Source organism: Daphnia magna, linkage group LG9, assembly GCF_020631705.1.
Source record: "Daphnia magna isolate NIES linkage group LG9, ASM2063170v1.1, whole genome shotgun sequence".
NCBI lineage: Eukaryota > Metazoa > Arthropoda > Branchiopoda > Diplostraca > Daphniidae > Daphnia > Daphnia magna.
In genome coordinates this window covers 9666427-9687745 of record NC_059190.1, presented here as the reverse complement: position 1 = coordinate 9687745, position 21319 = coordinate 9666427, and the positions used below count along the sequence as shown (strand labels likewise).

At 42.2% G+C, this 21319-nt stretch overlaps 1 protein-coding gene across 1 annotated transcript; it reads right to left on the bottom strand.

Annotated features, from left to right (window-relative positions):
• Positions 1–2892: 2892 nt before the first annotated feature.
• LOC116931341 (LIM/homeobox protein Lhx5) lies at positions 2893–20408 on the bottom strand. The gene is made up of 7 exons (XM_045178779.1): positions 19933–20408; positions 18412–18617; positions 9446–9739; positions 8978–9204; positions 8076–8487; positions 4431–4556; positions 2893–4273 (listed from the first exon to the last, which is right to left on the bottom strand). Exons 1-7 carry the CDS (start codon positions 20103–20105, stop codon positions 4221–4223), a joined length of 1491 nt encoding a protein of 496 aa, XP_045034714.1. The 5' UTR covers positions 20106–20408; the 3' UTR covers positions 2893–4220.
• Positions 20409–21319: the final 911 nt, after the last annotated feature.

Sequence of the window (21319 nt, the reverse complement as noted above, 5' to 3'; positions counted from 1 at the left end):
AAAAAAAAAAGAAAAAACAAAAATACAAAAAAGAAAAAGGGAACATAAAAAGAAAGATAGAAAAAAGTCGGCAGCGCGAGCGAAGTCTGGCCCAAAGGCGAAACCCCCCGTCGAGTCGGCAAAATGAAAACATTTGTCGCATGGCTCGCGCTTCTCCAACTGATGGGCCAAATAAACGGAGCCGGGGAGCGTTCGACATTCAGTGACAGACCCCCCAAAAGTATTGTTTGGCTCTGATAGACAACAGGGACACATTCGCTTGCATCCTCCCCTCAACCCTCTCCCCTCACGCTGCCTAACTCTTTTAGAAGCACATAGTCGAACGCCCTTACTATATAGATCTGTTAGTTGGTCTTCAGCACCTTCTAGCCAATTGGGTTTGTTAATTCGGCAACGAGGAACCCCTTTTTTAATATATATATATTTTCCGGCCGGAACTTTGTCAGTATGCGCGTTCCACACAATAGTGTAGCTGGCAAAGTATGTAGTCTATATACCGTATGTCAACTTTTATGCGTGAAAAAAAAAGTGGGGCTCGATGAGGCCCCTTTTCGGAATAGCCAACAACCCCTCACTTTGCACCCTCTTTCCTTCTGTCCTTTCCACTGTTGCCTATCTTCTCTTGGGTAATGCGTTTCTTTCGAGAACCCTTTGTTCCACCGACAAGCCCGATATCTTCAAGTCCCATCTATCAACGTTTTGAGTCGTGCGCGCTTAAATCTTTTCTTTTTTTTTTTTTTTTTTTTCCCCTCTCGCTTTTTTCTTATATACTTGGCAGTCCTCCCCAATGCATTTCCCGGACAAACTGCTGGAACTATCCCCTTCTTTTCTACCACCACCCTATACTAAACCCCCCAAGCTGCCCCCGCAGTGTAGAAAGAAGTTTTTGTGTTATGGAGGGTCTACCGATCGTGAAATGATATGCAAATGAAAAAGGACGAAAAAAAACAAAACAAAACAAAAAACAAAAAATAAGAGGAAAATAGAAAAAAAAAAGAAAGAAAAGGGAAAGAAAACAGCATTCGGGACGCAGTCTAGAGAACACACACGCACACGCTGTTTATGTATTGATCAGATGAGGCAGACTTGCAGAGGAGTTGGACTCCATCGCCAGCGTCTCGCACGTCATCCAGCTCTATTTAAATCAGGCCAAACTGGAACGTAAAGAAGAAAACAAGAGGAAAATTATGCTTAAAGGGATGAATGCTGGTTCTTCGTTGTAAACGCAATGCTGGATGGACCTAATTTCTGATTTGCGTGTTTAATGAGAACAGAATGTGATGATACACAGTAGCTTTGAATAGTAGGTCTACGAGTTACTGCAGTTTCTTATACATTCCCGTTTAGTATCATTCCATGACTTGAATACAGAGGCACAACAAATCGCTTCTTAAATGGCATGGACAAACGATTCACGAGTCACAAACGTTCATCTTGTTGATCGCCATTCATTGCTGACTATACAGAACGGGGATGTGGTACTTTTGCTGGCGTTTACGTTGTTGAAAAAAAAAAAAAAAGAAATCTAAAAATATCTTCGTCGTTAACTCCCAGTCTCGAAATAAAACGATGAGCAAAGTAGTGGATCGTTGGTGGTACGCTTTTTCCAACATTTGCAGCTCAGTTTTTATACGACGGGGTCAGTTGATTCTTTATGACGCTTAATTGGCCACAAACGAGTACCTTTTCATCTTCCCATCTTGTTGTTGTTGTATACTTTGCTTGCCTTTAAAGGGGAGGTAAGCAGCAGCTAAAGGAAGTATGTGCCTTCGTGGTGAGACAGCCACGTCCCATTAATTAGGTCAGGTGCCATCAGCTCTAGTCTTGGCTGTTTGGATGAAAGCCGCACACGTACATCCCGCTTGCCTTTTTTCATCCCCATTTCCTCGCCTCCACTTTTATCTTGTCCTTCCTAATGTACTGGTGTATAGTACATATACTCACAACGGACAGGTATTTTTACTCTTATTCTTATTTTTTTTATTTAGCTTTATTTTATTTTATTTTATTTTATTTATTTTTGTTTTTGTTTTTGTTTTTTTGTTTTTCTTTGGTTGAAGGGTCTGCATAGTAGGCCATCACCAAAATGGTACCCTTTAATTCACCGTGGCTTTTAGTTCCCCTCCTTCGCTCTATCTATTCAGTTCTACTCCACAAATCTTCGTGTAATATTCCGCCTTCTTCCTCCCGTCCATAGAAGCCATCTGCGTTCCAGTGCAAGGGATGGAATTTCGTTGTTTTTAAATGGCCGAGAAAAGACGAACGGAATGAGAGGGGAAATCATATATGGAAGACAAGGAGAAGGAAAAAAAGAAAAGGGAGAAATAAGAACCAACAAGATGGGAGATGGTTATACACGACTCTGTGGTGGCGGCGAAAATGAGCCTTCATTATCGTTTACTAAGCCATCTTCTGTGGGATTAGTTTTAGGTTTTTGTGGGGTGGTATGATGGTTGGGACGAGTTGGGGAGGAGGAAGAGGCGGGCGTCGATGCGGCACGCAGGTGTGAATACGTCGGTCTTGCACGCAACCTTCTCTTTGGCGTGACAGCCCAACGGCCAGGAGGCTGAACCTCAAAGAAAGGGGAGGAGCCACACATATTTCTTGCGCAAGCCGAGTCGCTGACTAACCAAACAAGTTGGGCCTTCTTCAAATCGCAGTTTTGTTTTCCATTTTTCTTCTTAAAATAATAAAATAATAAAATAATAAAATGATGAAATATTAAATATACAGTATTTATATAGGCCTATATACTTTATATGTGTAGGTTATGTGTGTAAAAGACTGTCCGACATACAGTTTTTCTCGTGCGTTCATTTTGCTTCACTATAAATAAACGAAACATGAAATGAAATGATGTACTGTACAATAAATACAAAGATAGTCAAGACGTCAGACGACTAAACGAACTATTTATTTTTCTTCTTGTGACAATTCTGTATAAACTTTTCTATATGTACAATAATATCGACGGCCAGCCGGGTCTCTATTTCCTTTTTCTGTTTTTTTGTTTGTTTTTTTTGTTTTTTGTTTTCTTTTCTTTTGTTTTCAGGGGGGCTCAACCGCACGACATTTGACACCAAATAAAGAGACGGGGGGAGAGAGAGAGGGAGGAGAGTGGGGGAGAGGGACGAATAGAGTGAAACTGGTGGCGACAAGAACCGTGTGATAGGAAGAGGTAATGTTTAAAGGAGAGAGATTGACGACTGGTAGGTCAACCTACGTTTCCAAATGTGTCCTGTCAGATTGATCAGCACCCTGCCATGCGCCAAACGTGCCTTGAATCGACGGAATCATGCGTGGCCTTCGTCGAAAAATAGGGGAGGGGGGTTGCAGTTTATCCACCGAAATTTGGGCTTTTTGTTTTACTGTATACGTGTTTGGGCTTAGCACAAGAGACATTGTACTTGTACACAACAAACGCTTCTCAAGCAAAAAAAAAAAAATAAATAAATAAATATATTTTTCCCCTTTTTTTTTTTTAACCCAAAGAATAAAAGAAAAATAAGAAAAATAATTCAAAATAAAAAATTAAATGTCGAAAAGTAGTAGAAACGAGGACCAAAGAGAAACAACTCATATCAATCAACTAAACTTATACAGAAACTTAACCAAGACCATTTTCTTTAATGCCTTTATTCCTTTACTCTGTGCGCTACTCAAGAAGATCAGTTTCAGTAGCAAAGACACGCCAACTGAAAAAGACGCTGCCAACAGGTCAAAAACAACAACAACAACAAAAAGGGGGGGAGAAAGAGAAAAAAACAAAAAAAAAAAAAAAAAACACCTACAATATGTAATTCGTTCAACGGTTTCTTTTTTGTCGTGCGGCTTGGTTGGATAGCTCTCGAGATGCCCTTCAACGAGTGCAGCGCTCACTTTTTGCTGAAAAAAACTGGCTCGCTCAGGACTTGGGCTTTTACCCATGACAATACATCGTAAAGTTGAATCCAAATAAGGAAGAAGAGGGATACACTTTGACGCTAATGATTGCGCAATGTGCTGTAATCACACGCATCTATAACACTGTATAGCATCGCCTACAAACAAGACAAAAGAATTTTTTCCACTCTCTTGTTTCATTTATTTATTAATTTTTTTTCTGCTCTTCTCTGTGTGCGCTGTTGCACGCAGCGTGTCATCGAAAGCCGACACGGTTTCTCGTCTACTTCTTGATTCCTACACGAACGCCTTCACGCCCACAAATGACCTGACTAAAGTCACCAGACGAGACCCTCGTTCATTTGCTGATGCTCCGCGAAGTTGGCCGAACCTAAACAGATGGACAGAACGGAGAAAAACAGAATTAATACATTGTCATTTGAGTTTGATTGTTTTGTTTTGTTTTCGTTTTCGTTTTGTTTTTTTTAATTGCTCGCTAACGGCCTTCGGACTGGCTTTCAACATGAAAAAGGGAAATTGGTAATTACCTCCAGGCATAAAGTCTGGACTTGAGCGCTGCGAGATTAGGTCATTCGGAGTCAGATATTGAGTCGGGTCACTCATTTGTCCGAATTCTCCACCTCCCATTCCTGAGGATGGATCCATACCCATTCCTATTGCAAAATAAGAAAAAAGAAAAAAAAAGACAATTTAGAAAAGCACAAATGTGTCACCAGTCATTCACGGTTTTCAATTACGTCATTCAAACAAGACAGTCCTATCTAAAGGTGTAGACTCGCTACTGGATCCAATTTCAACCCCTTTGCCACTTTGAAAGCGAAACTAATCGTTAAACACGTCGCCTTCCCAGCTTATCATTAGTTTTATTAAACAAGCTTTGATTTACCAACGGACGTCCGCCCTGTTTTGTCGAACAAAAGTCCAAGTGCTTTCCCTGTGGCCAGGCAGTAATGTTAAACTATAGTAGCTCCTAATAATACGTCGATCGTTATACGTTGGGCGTCACGTCACACGTCACATTTTTGTGTGTCTTTGAATAAGGCAAGAGGCATGATTGGACTGATTGACAAATGACGTTATAGGTTCGAACAGGCTTTGATGGACGTGTGTTTTCTATATGTCTTTTGAAGCAACAAGATTTGCCTTGTACTATATAATGGACAGGCCTATAAACTGCCGGTTGCCTATATAGGCCTTCGTCATAGAGAGTGCTTCACTCTAGACGGAACAGACATCGAGTTAGCTGTGCATACAGTTACACACCAACCGCACACGATGAATAGAAGACACTATTGCACTCCTAGGTGAACTATATCGTACATTCATAGTTGGCCGCATGTCGCTCTCTATATGTAGCTGTGTCAACCATAGCGCACCCAGCCTTCCCTCCGTATATAGACCTCGGGTGCTGCATCGCTGCATCTGTCACCGATTCAAAGCGACCCAACCGAAGCTGGTTAGAAAAGTCAACAGCTTGAACTGTGCAGTCAACTCAATACACCAACCCAAGGGAAACTTTATTTTATCTTCTTTTTTTTTTGTTATTTTTTTTTTATACATTTTTTATTCACCATTTGTCCTCCCTCTTTTCTGATGTTGAGCAACCAAAGCTTATATTTCCCTCTCTTTTTTTTTTTCCTTTTTTTTTTTCTGTCTCCCCGCCTCCCCCTCTTATAGAAGTCTATAATGTTGCACGTATCGAAAAGAAAAGAGGGAACTTAATCCCTCTTGTGCCAAACGTAGTATATATATATATATATATATCCAGGACCAACAAGCGAAAGAGGGAAAGCGCCATGGGGAAGTATGAAAGCTATCGGTACCGTCCAACAGTCTCCTTTTGATCTCGCCTGCTGTCTGTTATCTCTGACGGACAGGCGGATGAGAGCCGTGCGCCAGCACACCAACCGGCTTTACTCCTCGCTATCATCCTCCCCGGTCTCAGCTATCCCTATATCCAGCACAGTGAGCCCAACGAAGTCGTCCGGATATATTCGGGAATGTTTTTAAATCTTTTTGGAAATCCTATTATTTCTGCTAGACCAGAATCGCACTCGCCTCTATAGCTATATATCTATGGTAGCCGGAGCTATTCAGATATCCAGCTCCGTACAATCGACATTTATTTTTTCTTTATTTTTTCTTTTTTCTTTTTTCTTTTTTCTTTTTTTCTTTTTGACAAAGAAAGCAAATAACTTGTCTTTGGCCTAGGGAAGCCAACATGTTCTGTTTGGCCTATCCCCAATACGCAGTCTTATCCACTGTGTAGTTGCATATGTAGCCAGGTCTACTAAGCTTATAGGAAAAGAGCTGCATGTTAGGCGAATATTTTTTAAAATCCACACCAGTGATTCCTGTGGAAAATAAACAGTTTATAATTTCAACCCGTGGCATACACCACGTTTTTTAAAACACATATTCCTTAAAGGAATGATTCGAAAAAACAAAGATTCCGACTGGCCTTTTTCTCTCTCGTTTCGATAAGTTTATTCTACGATCTTATGTATCGACTCTGATGAACTACTAAAATAAATATTTTTACCGCTCCGATAAATTGGCGTGTATTTATGTTATTTATGAACTTGGTTCGATAGATGGAAATCATGGAAATGCATTTCCGTGCCGATGAATGGTATTTTTATTCAGTTTCGGCACGGTGTTAGAGGTCGATGTTGGTTATGAATGTCCCATCATTTCTTCTATATAACTACCCAGAGGTCTCAATGAGCTCAGCCGGTCAAGCCTCCCCCTCCCTCCCCCCCCCCCCATGTAACATCAAACGGTGGGATTGAGCCCGATGTTTGTAAACTGTTTATGCTGCACAGTGCACACACGCGGCGACCGCTGACTGCCCTTTCAGCGAGCCATTTTTGCACCTTATTTACCCAAGTCGAGCGCATGGACGTGCTACTCTCTCGACGACCAGCGAACGGGACGACGGCAGCAAGGACTCGCGACTGTCCTTCACCACCAACTATTTGCTATTGGTACCCGTTTGCCAACATATCAGATAACCGTACACAAACGACGAATTGCCGCCTGCCGAGAAATCTTCTTTCGTTCTGCTTATTTCACATTTCTGGATTGTATGGACCAAACTGTGGCCAATCTACCGTCGCTGCTAAAAGTCGTTCACAGTTCCGTAGACGACGACAGAGACAATCGCCAACGCTAGCACATACGTCTCGTTACGCTTGAATTTTGTTCTCCTCTCTTTTGCTTTTTCCCTGATTTGATTTAAGTCTGATTCAATCAATGCAATCGGGCCTTTTGGCAGAATACGGATTGTGTCAATCACAAGTTCACAACAGTTGAAACGCGTCAGAACTATTTCGCAACAAAGAATAAAAGAAGCCTATAGAAGACAATGTACAGTACTACATGTTCGTCAATCTCCCTAGACAAGAGAGTAGACCTATAGAGGAGTATTCGTTCAGCAGACCACCAAACACGATCAAGTGTCTTATGCGCTCGACTTGGGCCACGACCAGGCAGATCGAATTTCAGGTTCGATGAGCATCCACGCATCATTGAACGCAACCAAAAAAACCCCAAAAAAAAAAATCTATACTTCATCTGCTCCGGTAATTCTGGTGATACGGAGTCCAAATTTTAAGAAACCTGTCTGAATGAGTCAAATTCCGAGTCAAATTTCAAAAAGAAATTCCAGAGAGATCTGCGACCCAGTCAAAAGGGCGCGTATAGGAGTGAGCCAGCGCTTATTGTTCTAGGCTGTTGTTCTTTCAAGCAACACCATCACGTAACCGGAATACATTCATTCTTTTTCTCTTTGTGAATATCTTTAGGTCTATACCTATTGAGGATCTCACTTCATGCTCCTTGTCCCTAGTAATCAATTGTGATGAAGTAAGCGTTGCCTTTTCGATTTGGTATGGTCATCATCTGACATTTTTGTGGATTTTTTTGTCTTTGACATTTCCCGCACTCCAATACTATATCCTGTATATAGACCTACTGTATATACTGTGAACAACTAGGCGTGGCCATTCCCATGTCAATTGCTTCTCCGACCGAGTTTTATTTTGGACACCGTTTGAGTGTAGGAGAGCGGTCTAAGTCGAGCAAAGGAGGAGATGGAACAGTCCAAGTCCGCAAGCAACTCTGATGTGTACGTTCTGATGTAGAACTCGAATGAAGTAGACTAGACTTACCAGGTCCGCCGCCAAAAGGCGCATTTCCACCTGGCCCTTGAGCTCCAGCACCGGGCGGCGCTCCAGGTCCCCCTTGGGAGGACTGAGAGGGTGGAGGGGGAGGCGGATGAGGTCCACCGAAGAAGTCACCAAACGGAGGGTTGGGGTGATGCTGGAGAGGATGAGGTGGTCCATGAGAATGCAGGCCGAAATGGGGATGAGGACCTCCAGGTGCTCCACCGTAAGCGAAATCGGCTGCATATTTCGGATCGAAATAAGGGTTGAATCCGCCAACAACGCCGGAGCCATCGTCCATGCCCGGGCTCACTGGGAAGCCTCTCAGCTTGCGCGAAGCTCCGAAATACGGCCTCAGACCCATGGAGGTAAGCTGCTTCAGTCGGCGTTCTTTCGACCGTTTGTTCTGGAACCACACCTATACACAACCGCACAAAACCAAATGTTGACAGAATGAAACTAATCCAATAGCGGGGCCATACGGCTGAATGCCTTTGACACAAACAACACACTTTCAAGTCTGTAGACTATAGCTCTATATGTCTAAGTTGGATGCTCTATATATGTCACTGTTCGGTATGGCACTGTTCATAAATCTAGCCTACGTTTGAATCCAGAGTAGACCTACACAATGCTAGACTTTTTCTTTCCTAGATACTGTATTATGTTTCAAACCCTTGTCAAAACAAAGATGTCATTGGTTGGTTGCCTTTCATCAGCAAAAACAAAACAAAAAACAAAACTAGATCAAAGTGACTATTTGCATGATTTTTGTTTTTTTGTTTTTGTTTTGTTTTTTTTTTTTCTGAGCACCAGAGAGATACAAAATTGTTCTTGACTCGACCAACATGGAAAGACCTACTTTCACAAAAGGCAGTTGAGCATCACGCAACGGACACGATACTAACCTGGATGACACGCATAGGAAGGCCGGTCTCCTTGGCCAGCTGTTCTCGAATGTGCCTCGTTGGTTTAGGCGTCTGCGAGAACGCGTTCTTCAGGATCTCCAGCTGTTTGGCTTTGATGGTGGTACGAGGGCCACGCCGTTTGGAGCCTGCCCCGCCCTCGTCCGGAGATTTCGATTCGGACGGGTTGTCACTACGACTCTCGCCTTCTCCGTCGCCATCCACTGAGCCTATACGCAACATTCGTCAAAGACGCACACATTGATTAAACCGTCCTTTTCATTCCTTTTTACCTTTTTTTGTTTTTGCATAGTCTACTGTGGTCGGACGCCACCGTAGTTCAATAAACGAATGAAAAGAAACCGAATAAAAGAAAACCAACAAAAAACCAAGAAAGAAACGAAAGAGATGAAAAAGAAAGGAAGAAAAAGGAACGCAGAGGCCGATGCCGATGCCAATGCCGATGCTTACCTTCCGAATCGTTGCCATCCTTGTCGTCGAGGGTGTTGGAGGGCGTAGAAGGCCGCTGAGTTTTGATGACAATGCCATCAGAGGAGGGAGGTGGCGGTATGATTAGGCCCTGGGTCATTGGAGTCAACGGTCGGTTGGGAGAGGGCATCGTTAAGCTGCTGGCGCCGCTGCTACTCAGTACGCTAACAGCACAATGATGGTTATGGTTGTTGTTGTTAGCTTCCTTCTCGATCGAAAGCGAGATGGATAGAGTTTCGTCGTCGTCGTCGTCCGACGCTGAATTCAGCAGCAGTTCTATATTCATGCAAATCCAAAAGGAATCGATTCGTCAGTCATCGGTGAATCTTATAAGATGCAGCGTCTACTCTGCCAGTATAGGCTAACAGTCGTGCATGTCAATCAGCTTGGTGACAAAGGGATCGATAGAGTCGCGCTCAAAATTCCGGCCCGAAATTCGGGCCTTTATTCTTTAGAGTTCGTCGTCGCAACGTAAACAATATGGGCCCCTAGAAATTCCGTTAAGTCATCCGCGTCTGATGTAGTCAACGTCTCCACGCTAGACATCCTTATTTACATATCGTCATTTCCTGAACGTACAGTATATACCATCCTCTACAATAACCTCGACAATAAGAAACGGTATAGTATATACAAAGTCAGTCGCCATGTTGAACCAACTGGCCAACATGATTCGATTCGGAGAAGTCGAGCCCTTATGGATGCGGGTCACTCAAAGTCTCAAACGAAAATGCCTGAAATCCGTCATCCACAACACTTGCTCCGCATGGCTATTTAAATGTCTTGTGTGTGGTGAGCCGAGCAAAGAAACGCATTTTCACATGGGGCGCAGTGGCGCACCATAGCGTGTGCATTGTGTCAGAATGGAATGGTGTCTATAGCCCAGTTTGGCCTGCCGGCGAAAACTAGCCAAGACTAACATTTATTTTTATATACAGTTTTACGGTGTATAAACGTACATGTATACGAGTGTAGTACTGTCTGTCCATCTACTGTATATGATGAATCCACCACACTACAAAAGAAAAGGGGGGGGGGACCATTGTCAGAAGAAGAAGAAAAGAAAAACAAGGGAAGGGGGGGAGGGGGGAGGAAGAAGTTGTCGGCAAGGGGAGGGCAGTAAAGGGAGGAGAGCAGGAGAAAAAGAAGGGAGGGAGGGAAAAGGGGAGGGTCAAAGTTCAAAATGATGGACGCATGTCAGCCCAGCAGGAGGTCACTGTTGAAGTCCTGTTGTCGGCACATGGTCCTCTTTTTATTCTATTTCATTTTATTTTTATTTTTTCTTCTTAGTCTTTCTCCTCCTCCCCCCTATCTTCTGTCTTGTCTCAAGATGAAAAGAAGAGACCAAGAAAATGAAAAGGAATCAACTTAACATCGCGGCTATGTTTGAAACATTTCGAAAAAGACCCTGATTTTTTCGCTTGAACAACACGTCAACACGGGCTCACGGACCGCTGAGTGGCTTACATGATCTCAACGACATCGGTGTCGAGACATCAAAACGCGCAACCATAGTATTACGCAGGTCATCACAGGATTTGTTGTTGTCGTTGTTTTACACAGTTCTAAAGAGAAAGACGAGTTTTGCCTTTAAAAAACTATGAACGTCTGCTTGTCTGCTGGTGTACGCCTCGACATACAGTCCTCACATCGTCGCATGTTCTTGTAACTCGAAGCGCTATTCTTACAGTAGTCTATAATACTGATAAGTGATCGCAGAGTATATAGCTGTTGTGTCCTTAACAGTGGTTTTGCTGTTATCCTAACAGCAGGTAGTCATAACTACCCTCACCCTTATAGGCTCTCATCTTTTTGACAGAAGTAACATCCGTTCCGCATGTTTTACATCGTGTTCACGTCTGTGAAAGTGTGGCCGTTTTTTTTTTTAAGTCTATTGCCTGGTCGTGGTGCATCCGCCCTCAGCGACCTTCCTTCTTCATTTGCATCCAAGAATTCAACTCTTCGCTTTCCTTCCCCCTTTTCTTTCTTTGACTAAAAAACAAAACAAAAACACAAAAAAACACAAAACAAAACAAAAAAAAAAAGAAAAGAAAAGAAAAGAAAAGAAAACAAAGGCCAACAAGATTCATTGCTATTTTCAGTGCGTTTCAGAAAAAAGAACAAAAGGACGATAATTTGTGAGTTCTATAAGGCACCCTGGTTTGTGTGGGAGTACTATGTCGACTGCCAGTTGTAGCCTATGTAGGCAAACAAGGCAGTGTAAGTTCTCATTTAGGGATTCGTTGTAGCGAAGCAATAGTTAAGAGGCGACGGCTCCCGCGCTGTCGGCCTTCTCCCCCCTCAATTTCAACCTTTTTTCCAACATTTTCTTCTCGAGTTTTCCAACAGAATGTGTCAATAATTATAAGCTTCACACTATTTGCATATGCTGCTGCGCTTATGTATAGACTATAGTATGGCTGTAGCCTATATATAGGCTTTATTATTGATACCTTTTCCGATTGAGAATTCACTCCCTACATGGGGTCTTGAGGCAAACTGTTCATTTCGTAGTCTGCTGACGCATTTTATTATAGGCCTATCCAAGTGTGTCACGACAAAGTCTCGAGAATTGGTCCGTGCGGTTGACTGAGCTGGTGATGGGCCACCCAGCACCAAGAGCCTTCTGATGGTTGGAGAGAGCAGTTTGTCAAGACCTAATTTCCCCGATGGGGCTGGTCCTAAAGTAGGCTTATGACTATTTCATGAAGTGGGACCGCAAACCATTTATTTATCTAGATACAGCTCATTGTGCACACCGCCCGCCAGTTTTCATGGATGCGTTCCGTACATGCCCACCACACAAGTAGACTATACGTAGATGTATAATTGTATATACAGTATATACACAGATATAGACTCAATCTTTTGTCTGATTCTTGTGGCCTTATTTTCAGTGAATGTACGCGCTGATCTAGGGAGGAACCCGCGGAGGAACCAGTGACGGAACCACCGAGGGTTGATGGCTGTCGATGGAGGGAGAGATGGAGAATAACGAGCAAATGCTACAAGGCGAGTGTGAGTGGCATACTGTGAACGCATACAATGGCTACACACACACACACACAAAGAGGAAAAAAAAAAAAGAGGGTTGGTCGCCTATACGGTAAGGTTAAAGGTCGCCATGCTAAAATATTCAGCCACGTGCCAAAGGGCGTTGGAAGAGGGGCTGATGGACGGGGGTGCATTGAGAACAACTATATGCTTTACAGGTCCTGTATATGTGTTCCTCCCCAAAGTTGCTATCCTGTACGACAGCTAGTGCGCTCTTGAATACGATTGTGTTCGAATTGTAAATATAAGAAACCGATTTGGGCGTAACTTGTGTGTGGCTAACTCGCCCCCTCCCTACTGGCTTCGTGCTTCCATAACATAGTCGATTACATCTCGGTGACTCGATCGAACTACGTATGTGTGGCGCTACTGAAAAGAATACGAAAACGACGTCAAGCAAAACAGAAAAAAACAAAAAAAACAAAAACAAAAACAAAAGGAAAAAACAACAACAAATAATACGTGACTGTAGTGAAGGCCCCACAACCTAACGAATTTCCGTTCTTATTCACGTCATAACGGGGACTCTAGGGCTGAATCGAGCCGAATTATTCAAATTTGAATGCGAGGAAGCAAATGGACAACTTTTTAATACGAGGTTTTTGGGTGAATGACATCAGATTTTTCTATGACTGGGATTACGACCAGGACTATACGATGTGGAAAATAGTCAAATTTCTCAAGGTATACGCTGGCAATTGTTTATTCAAATGGATGGCGCAGGCAGCAGCTGGAACGAAGCTGTGTTATGAACCCGAGCGATGATGATGCCTACGGTAGAGACAGCACTGCGCCGTTGGAAATGGCAGCACAGCTGGGGTCCAAAGGCAAAAAAGCAAAAAGGTAGGAATGGGGGGGAAGGTGGAAGATGGAGAACGGACTCGTATACCGAAATACAGGCAATGGCATAACAATAGAAAAAGAAAGGGCCATCAAAAAGAAAACCCGTGGTCTCTGATGCTCTGTTCTCTGCCTGTCTCTCCGATCAGTCCTTCCCTTAAGGAAGAAGATCGCTGCATGTTGTCACGGCACGAAACACTGTTGACCTCCGACCTGTAGCCACTTGTCGCCCAGCATGCATAGACAAGAGCTACCCGTCGGCTTGCTGCCGTTGGCTGCCCGCTTTAGCTCCTATACACCACCAGTTTTACGGTTGATCTATACACTTATGGCAACCATATTTAAATGCACATTTGATCTAACTCGATTTAGCTGCTGTTCGTTCCAACTATATAGTAAATAGTAGTAGCCCATAGGCCGACCGAGGCCGACTCTCAAAATGTTCCGGCCTAACATTAGATTTATTCTCGGATGAACTTACGCAGCCTATATCACTTGCAATGGAAAACTAAAAACAGCGAAGTGAAGTCAGAGTGAAGTAGAATAACAAGAGTATAGCCTAGCTAATGATCAATGAAATATAATATAGGCTATACGTACGTTGCTGTTTCGCAGGCAATATACATTCGTTAGACTAATGTTCAATCACTGAGGTCAAATGCTTCACGGCCAAAGTGTCATAGGTGGCACAGTCTATAAGTTAGTCACTATATGAGCTCTAAATTAACAATATGGTAACTGGAAACCGACTAGTTGGCCGGCCACGCTACGCTATGCTGAAACAATGTGCCAAATGAAACAAAGACAAAAGCCGACCCCGACGCCCCGTCCTCCACCATCCGCCTCCTGGTATTTGGTTCAGTTGGAATTTTACCCTTTTTAGTTTGCCGGTATTCGCGGCTATTCCTATAGCTTTACGGAAGTCTACCGTAACACATATGGTGGAATCCGCCCATCGTCCGGTCACCACGTTTGGCCATTGCTTCTGTTTGCCGATTTTTGTCACTGGCATTCGACACGAACGAATTGGACACGATGAATGAGAAATCTCAAAGGAAATGTGTAGGGACAACTGAAACGCTTGTTGGTTGTTCGACACATATTTTCACACTTAATTTTTTTCTGTCCCTATTTTTTTAGATTTTTTAAATGTTTCTTACTAAGGGCTCTGCCGTGGTCAGTCACAAAAGGGTTTTCGTGAATCTTATCCCATCACATTGTTATCACGTCGCTTTGCTTTGCTGTTACATATAAATGTTGTAGACGTATATTATTTTTCTTTCTATTCTTTATATCCCCCACCCCACCCCTGCTTGCCTGAATAACACGTAAAGTAGGCTAGAAAATAGGGGGATTTTTCTTTTCTGTCTGTTGTTGGCTTGCGAGTTGAAATTAAAAGTAAGTTCAGTCGCATAAGGAGATGAGAGTTTTGGGGTTCTTATTTTTTCGCCTCTTGGCCTCAGCTCTGTTTCTCCTTCACTTTTGTCTAGGGCTCTAAAAAAACAAAACAAAAAAAAGAGAGAGAGAGAGAGAGAGCGAGAGAGAAAAAAAATCATCGCTTGTAGATTCCCGCTTCTTCTTCGAGCTGTTTTTCCAAGGTGGAGAGCAGCGGGGGTCTTAGCTGGCCGTGGCCACTTTGCCAGTCGCAGTCGGGGGTCTTATACGAGTCCTGTACGAACCGTCGGTACACAACAGAACCCAGGCTCGGCTCTCTCCGGTCAATGTTTGACCCCTCTCCGTGGCCCCGTCAGCAGCAGCCAACCACCGACCAAGCCAGACTCTCATGATGTACAGTCTTATCCGCCAAAGAATACCATCTTTGACCTTCCTCTTCTTTTTCTTCCTTCTTTTTTTTTTTTTTTTTTCCTTTTATTTTCTCGTTTTTTTTTTCCCTTGATTTCTTTTTGTCTTCTTTTTCTCCCCTTGTTCTTCTTCGAGAAAAAAGTTATCATCAGCATAGTTTCTCCTCTACAGCCAAGAAAACTTATCATCAAAACAAGCGAATCGTTTTGAATCCTGTCGTTCATCATCGTCGACAATTCATGTATATATGGTAGGAGTTTTTTCTTTTTTCAGAGGGGAAAAAAAAAACCAAAGTATACTGTACAAGTTCCCACATATAGGGGGTTGCGGGAGCAAGGATGTACAGTGAGCATTCGGAGAAAACTCGACACCTTCAGATGGTGCATCTCAACTCGAAAACTGCCTCCCATTGACACGCTATCCATCTTTTTTTGTTTTGCCCCAAACGCTATATTCATAAGTGCAACTGGTTATCCGTTTTTTGTTTCCTGTTGTTACGGAGAAAGCGGATCGGTCCTGAAATATATACTGTATCAGCTATCAGCAGTCGTTTCTCTCGCCGTCACATCACTGTCTTAGTGCTCAGTATCGATACAACGTTGCGCTATTATAGCTATTTTAACACGGACGACCGGGCAAAGTCACACAAGATTTTCATTGATTTGGCTTCTGCGAAATGATTGACGGTGTTTTTCGTCGACGAAGATAGTTATCTTTTGCTTACTTAACATTTTATTGCTTATTTAACTATAGCGTGTATAATTTACGCTGTGTAATTACGTTCTATAAGCACCATCGACTATGGTCATAAAAATGGTTTAAAAAACAAAACGCTGAATCTAGACTGCATTTCGTCACCTCAGGCTTTTCTTCTTTTCAGTTGGATAAAATGTGTAACACTGTAACACTGAGACACGGCTCTTGTTTGCATCGAGAAGTGAAAGGTGGCACAAGCTTCAAACTGTACTTCAAGCCTTCAATAGGCATACAGGCTATTGAAGAGTTCTAGATCGCACAAGTCGATAAAGGTGAAAGAAACACGGCCAATAAAAGAAAATGCCAGTGAAAAGGAAAACAAGGGAAAAATGTTAGATGCTCTAGAGTATTCGATAACATAAAAGCACACTCACTGTCGGCACGTGAAACCTTTAAAATAGTAACAAACTAGATCCGCCCAACTGTTGGCTGCAACGGCACCATTACGTGGCATGTTTGCTACACATCCCCTTCAGTTTTCGTTATTATTCATCGTCACAATACGCACATTCTTTTTTTTTTCTTTCTTCGCCTATTCCCATTCACCTCTGGCATCACAATGAGATATACGCCAGGTATGTAAATTATGCCTCGAGAAACGCTGCATAGTTACTTTCGATTTTCTGAGACAGACGACAAAGTTCTCTTTCCTGATGTTGACGCGTCTAGAAGTGGCCCTGGTTTGATGGGATACGTATCACTTGCGGGATGTGCTGTTTAACGTAGATGCATATGTTACGTGTCGTTTTACTTCAAGATTTTTTTGCTTCGTCAATAATTGGTCCTGTGAGTTTAAATGGTTGTATACGTATTCACTAACTTTGGTGAACTTTGGAAACCAAAACACATATAGCACACCGGAATAGCTAGAGAAGAAAAGCTACCTATCCTTACGCAAATAACTATATGCTTTAAATCGTGGTAGCCATAAACGGTGGGCGCTAACGGTGAAATATATTCGAATGGGGAGAAGCCCAGAAGCCCAATGTGTTCGACCATTATCGACCATTATCAAATAGTTTTCCACGCTTTGCCGTGACAACTTGGCACAAGCCATTATTTTTCGTGAAACATATTTTTAACAAAATTTCATAAGAAAGAATTTCAATAAAAAAAGAAAAGGAAGATTCAAAAAAAAAAAAGAAGGAAAAAAAAAAAGAAAACAGAAAATACGAGATAAAAGAGGAAGAAGAAGAAAAGAAAAATAGAGGGGCAGAAGTATGTTGCAGCTTCAGCATTTCAGGGCTTCTCGAAAAGCGCAGCGGGTCGCCTTTGTAATAGCTAGACTTTTTGCTATGTAACATATATATGCTCGGATGGTGGATCGAATAACCTTTGTTGCGTTATATACCTTCTTCGCCACGATGCTCGGGCATTTTTTTAAAATATCAAAATAATTTCGTTTACGCAACCTACAGTGCAATGTAAGGTAATTTTGGGTTTATGAAAGAATCCCTGGAACTAACTGAGGTAGACTTATTCATACTAAGCAGCGCCCAAATGTGAAACGCTGCACATAATATAATGATGTTACATTTATGCGTAGAGTTTCTAGCTCACTCGATCTCGGGCTACGGTCACCAGAGTTTTGGCGGCAGTGCTTTCCCTCTTTTATTAGCACGAAGAAAGAGTCAAGTAAAAATGTAGATAATCGCCATAACGTTATCAACAACAACAACAAAATTGTTATCTAGTTAACGAAACCATCACAGGGAAAGAATTGAAATAAGAAGAAGGGGGGAAAAAAAAATCGAAAATCAAAACAAGGAGAAAATAGAAAACCCCAGCTCCCAACAGGAACACAAAAGCTTTGCTCAAGTTCCGGAAACTATACAGAAGCAGGTGTTGCAAACGAACTACCGAGCTCTGAGCGCAATTAAAGTTAAAGCCGTCACTCCTTCACCAAGCGAGGGGAAAGGAGGGAACTCCCTAGATGGCGTGCAATCGTGTGAATAATAGCAGCTTGTCAACAACAGAAAAGGCTGAAAATGGGGAATTAGAATCGATCTTACCGAAGATAAACAAAATTATAGGGTGAAACTAAAATAAAGAGGGCCTGTTCTCTGCTTTTTAACCACTTGGCTTCCTCGTCCTCTCGCTTTCCGAGTCACTGACTCTTACATGTGATATACAACCACAAATCGCTACAAATGTACCCTGACAATCAGCGGTACATTTTGGCTACCAAGATATCGAGTCGACATCACTCAAGGTCGATATATAGCAAACAAATAGGCCACTTGTGTCAATCGACATACAGGGGAAACGCAAGTGCCAGGTCTACCAGCAGTCGGAGCCATGTGTTCGGAAACTGACTCACTCGCTACGTGCAGCCAACAACTCGACCATTTCAACAGGATAACTCGTTAATGTGCAAATGTAGCACAAGCTCCAGGTTTCAATCAAAAAAAGATCGCACAAAAAGTAGTTTTTTTCCTTTTTTTGTTTTTGTTTTTGTTTTTAGTCAGGCTAGCTTAATTAGTTTGGTTTCTTACCAGGAGCAGATTTTCCTCGAATGAAGTCCTCTTTACAGAGGAATCGAGCATCGTCAAGAAGATAGAGTTCCTCTCCAGTCGATAGCTGTCGCCGACATAGAGCGCAGGTGAAGCACCGTAGGTGGTAAACTTTATCGCGGGCCTTTCGCACCAAATCCGTCGGTGACAGCCCCTGGCCGCAACCACCACATTTTGTACCGTATCTCCTAAGAATGTTCAAACACAACAGGTAAGTTTTCGCACCACAATTGCTTATAACCACATGAATTACATCTGCTAAATAACACAAAAACTATAAGCAAACAAAACCACGGCATGATATTTTAAAAGCTGTGTGATGTATATACTTTGTTGCTTCGTGTCATTTTTCGTGTCGTTGGTTATAGGACAATTTTTTGAACACGTTCTTTAGTTGGTTTCTCCGAAACGAAATTTCTTATTTGGACATGCAAATGTATAACACCTTTGTTGGTTACTAATAAAAGATTAAGGGTGAAATCGTACATCTCGTGTTTCACTATATCCTTGGTAGGCTAGTTCACCTTCCTTCTAATATTTGCAGGCCTATAAAAAGAGCCTGTTTATGAATTATTTCCGGCTTACAGTTATGAAAGTGAAAAAACAAAACAAAACAAAAACAAACAAAAAATAGCTAGTTGATACAGCCTAATGATTTTTTGTTGTTGACGATTGAAATCACTGAGAATCAGAGAGATATGACCACAGAAGGCACAGCTGATAATTGTGACTTGAACAACAGAACTGAAATTTCTAAACGCTTTTTGTTTGCATTCCACATGCACTTGCGAAAACAACAATCAAATCAACAACAAAAAGAAGGTATATACGAATACAAGACTGGCAACTAAGTAAGCGGGAAAGGTCATTTAACATGACGATTAATGAAATGTGGCGTTCCGGGAACTAGTGGTCGGATCTCATTACGCATCCCGTCATCATGGGGATACAAAGTAAGAGGATTCAAGTTACACAGCCAACTTGCTTGTTCCTCTCAGTCTCGTTGTATGGTATATATTTGTCCATTGAAAATGCTATCCGCGGATGAGTTCGACTAGGGCAATTGCTCACTTCGTTTGTAAGTTTCGCATTTATTTACTCTTATTTGTCTCTATATCTCGTACTCGTTCCCCCCAGGTTAAAATTATTTTCGTCAGGTTCCAACCTTTCACTTTCGCAATGCTTTTGAACTCGTAGCATATATTTGCATATACGAGCAATGTAGCCTAGATGAAATTTTAGGACTAAGAGAGGCAATTTTTTGTCTGGCTTTGTGTAATGATCCGCTCTTCGTGTCACGATAACTCTATCATTTGAAACTTATTTAGCAAGAAAGCGTTTATGCTCTTGTTGAAAAAATAAATAAATAAAAATAGTTTTTTAAATGAGAAAGGCGACGGGAAAAGTTTTAAAAATATACCCTGTGAAAAAAATTGAGCATAGGCTAACTATTAATGCCATTTAATGTTGTGATGAATGGACATCGCTATATAGAGCATATACCTGAAGAAGTCGGTTCTGCAGTACAATTTTCCGTCCCTGGAGAAGCAGCGCTCGGCAAGAATATTACGACAATCGGCACAACGGACACATTCGGCGTGCCACGTACGATCCAAAACAGTTAAAAGAAATTTGTCGAGAATGGCCCGATCACACCCGGCACACGTCATGATCATCTTGAATGTTTTCGGTTTCTCCTGCGTACACCAATAAAAGCGGGCGTATAATCACGCGTTACTTGCTGCACGGTTGAAATTTCTTGATGGTCTCAAAGCGGGTGGTACCACCAATTCCAAAAATTCGGCAAAATTTTTCGCCTTGCCCCCTTCTGCACTGTTACACTTCTTTTTCTCAGTCTCTCACAAAGTTTTATTTTCAAACGAAAGCAGCGGGCACTTGCAAAAGCAGCAATACTGACGAAACCGAGCGCAAGTATTGTCTAGTCGCATGCACTGATCGAGACCGTTGTCGATAGACTACAGTCTACCACCGTACAGTGTGCTACCCTTGATACTATTCGACACAAGCGCCGCCTTCTTTCCATTTTGGGCACGCCTCTCCTCGGTTGAAACGAAGCGATATCCGCAGCGATGGTCGAAGACTAGGCGGAGTTGTAGTCATTCTTCGTCAAAGACAACCATTCAGGCGAACGAATGAATATCATTGGTTAAAAACTAAGGAAGACTACTGTAGGTGTAGGCGTCATACTTTTTTTTCCAAGTCTTCCTGCGTAACGGTGTCTTACCCCCACGAGCCGCATTCCCCTGGCGCTGATTTACAAGAAAAAAGAAATATTTTTTTCACACTATCAGCTCTGAGTTATTTTCTCCGTATAGTCTTCAAAGCTATGATTGTACGAAAAGAAAAGAAACATTGGCAGTGCTTCCTAGCGCGCATCAGACGCAGCTCAGCAATCTTCCCTTTCGTGAAGAGTTTTATGCAATTATCCCTTGCGTGGTGTGTCGTGTGCCAAGTCAAAATTCATTTCAATTCATATAGTATAGAATCTGTTGAAATCAACATCCAACATCCAACACAAGCACAAACTTGAAAACAAAATGCAAAAAAAAAAAAATTACCTAGAAGGCTACAGCACAACAAATCGTATAAATTAAACAATGAATCGCGTAAAAAGAGAATGATTATAGTGACTTTTCCGCAGCATGTTTCTTAGTCTGGCGATAGAATATCATTCAGCAACCCGACAGTAGCAAAATTCTCAGGAGGCATCACTGTGTTAGCTGACGAATTTATTTTTGATTTATTACTTTTGTTTGACATGGGTCAAAGCATTAGACTATTGATGTAAGCACAAATAGCACTCGTTGCCAATTTTAAGAAAGGTTTATGCGGCCATGTTAAAACTATGCCACCAGTTAGAGATAGGGCC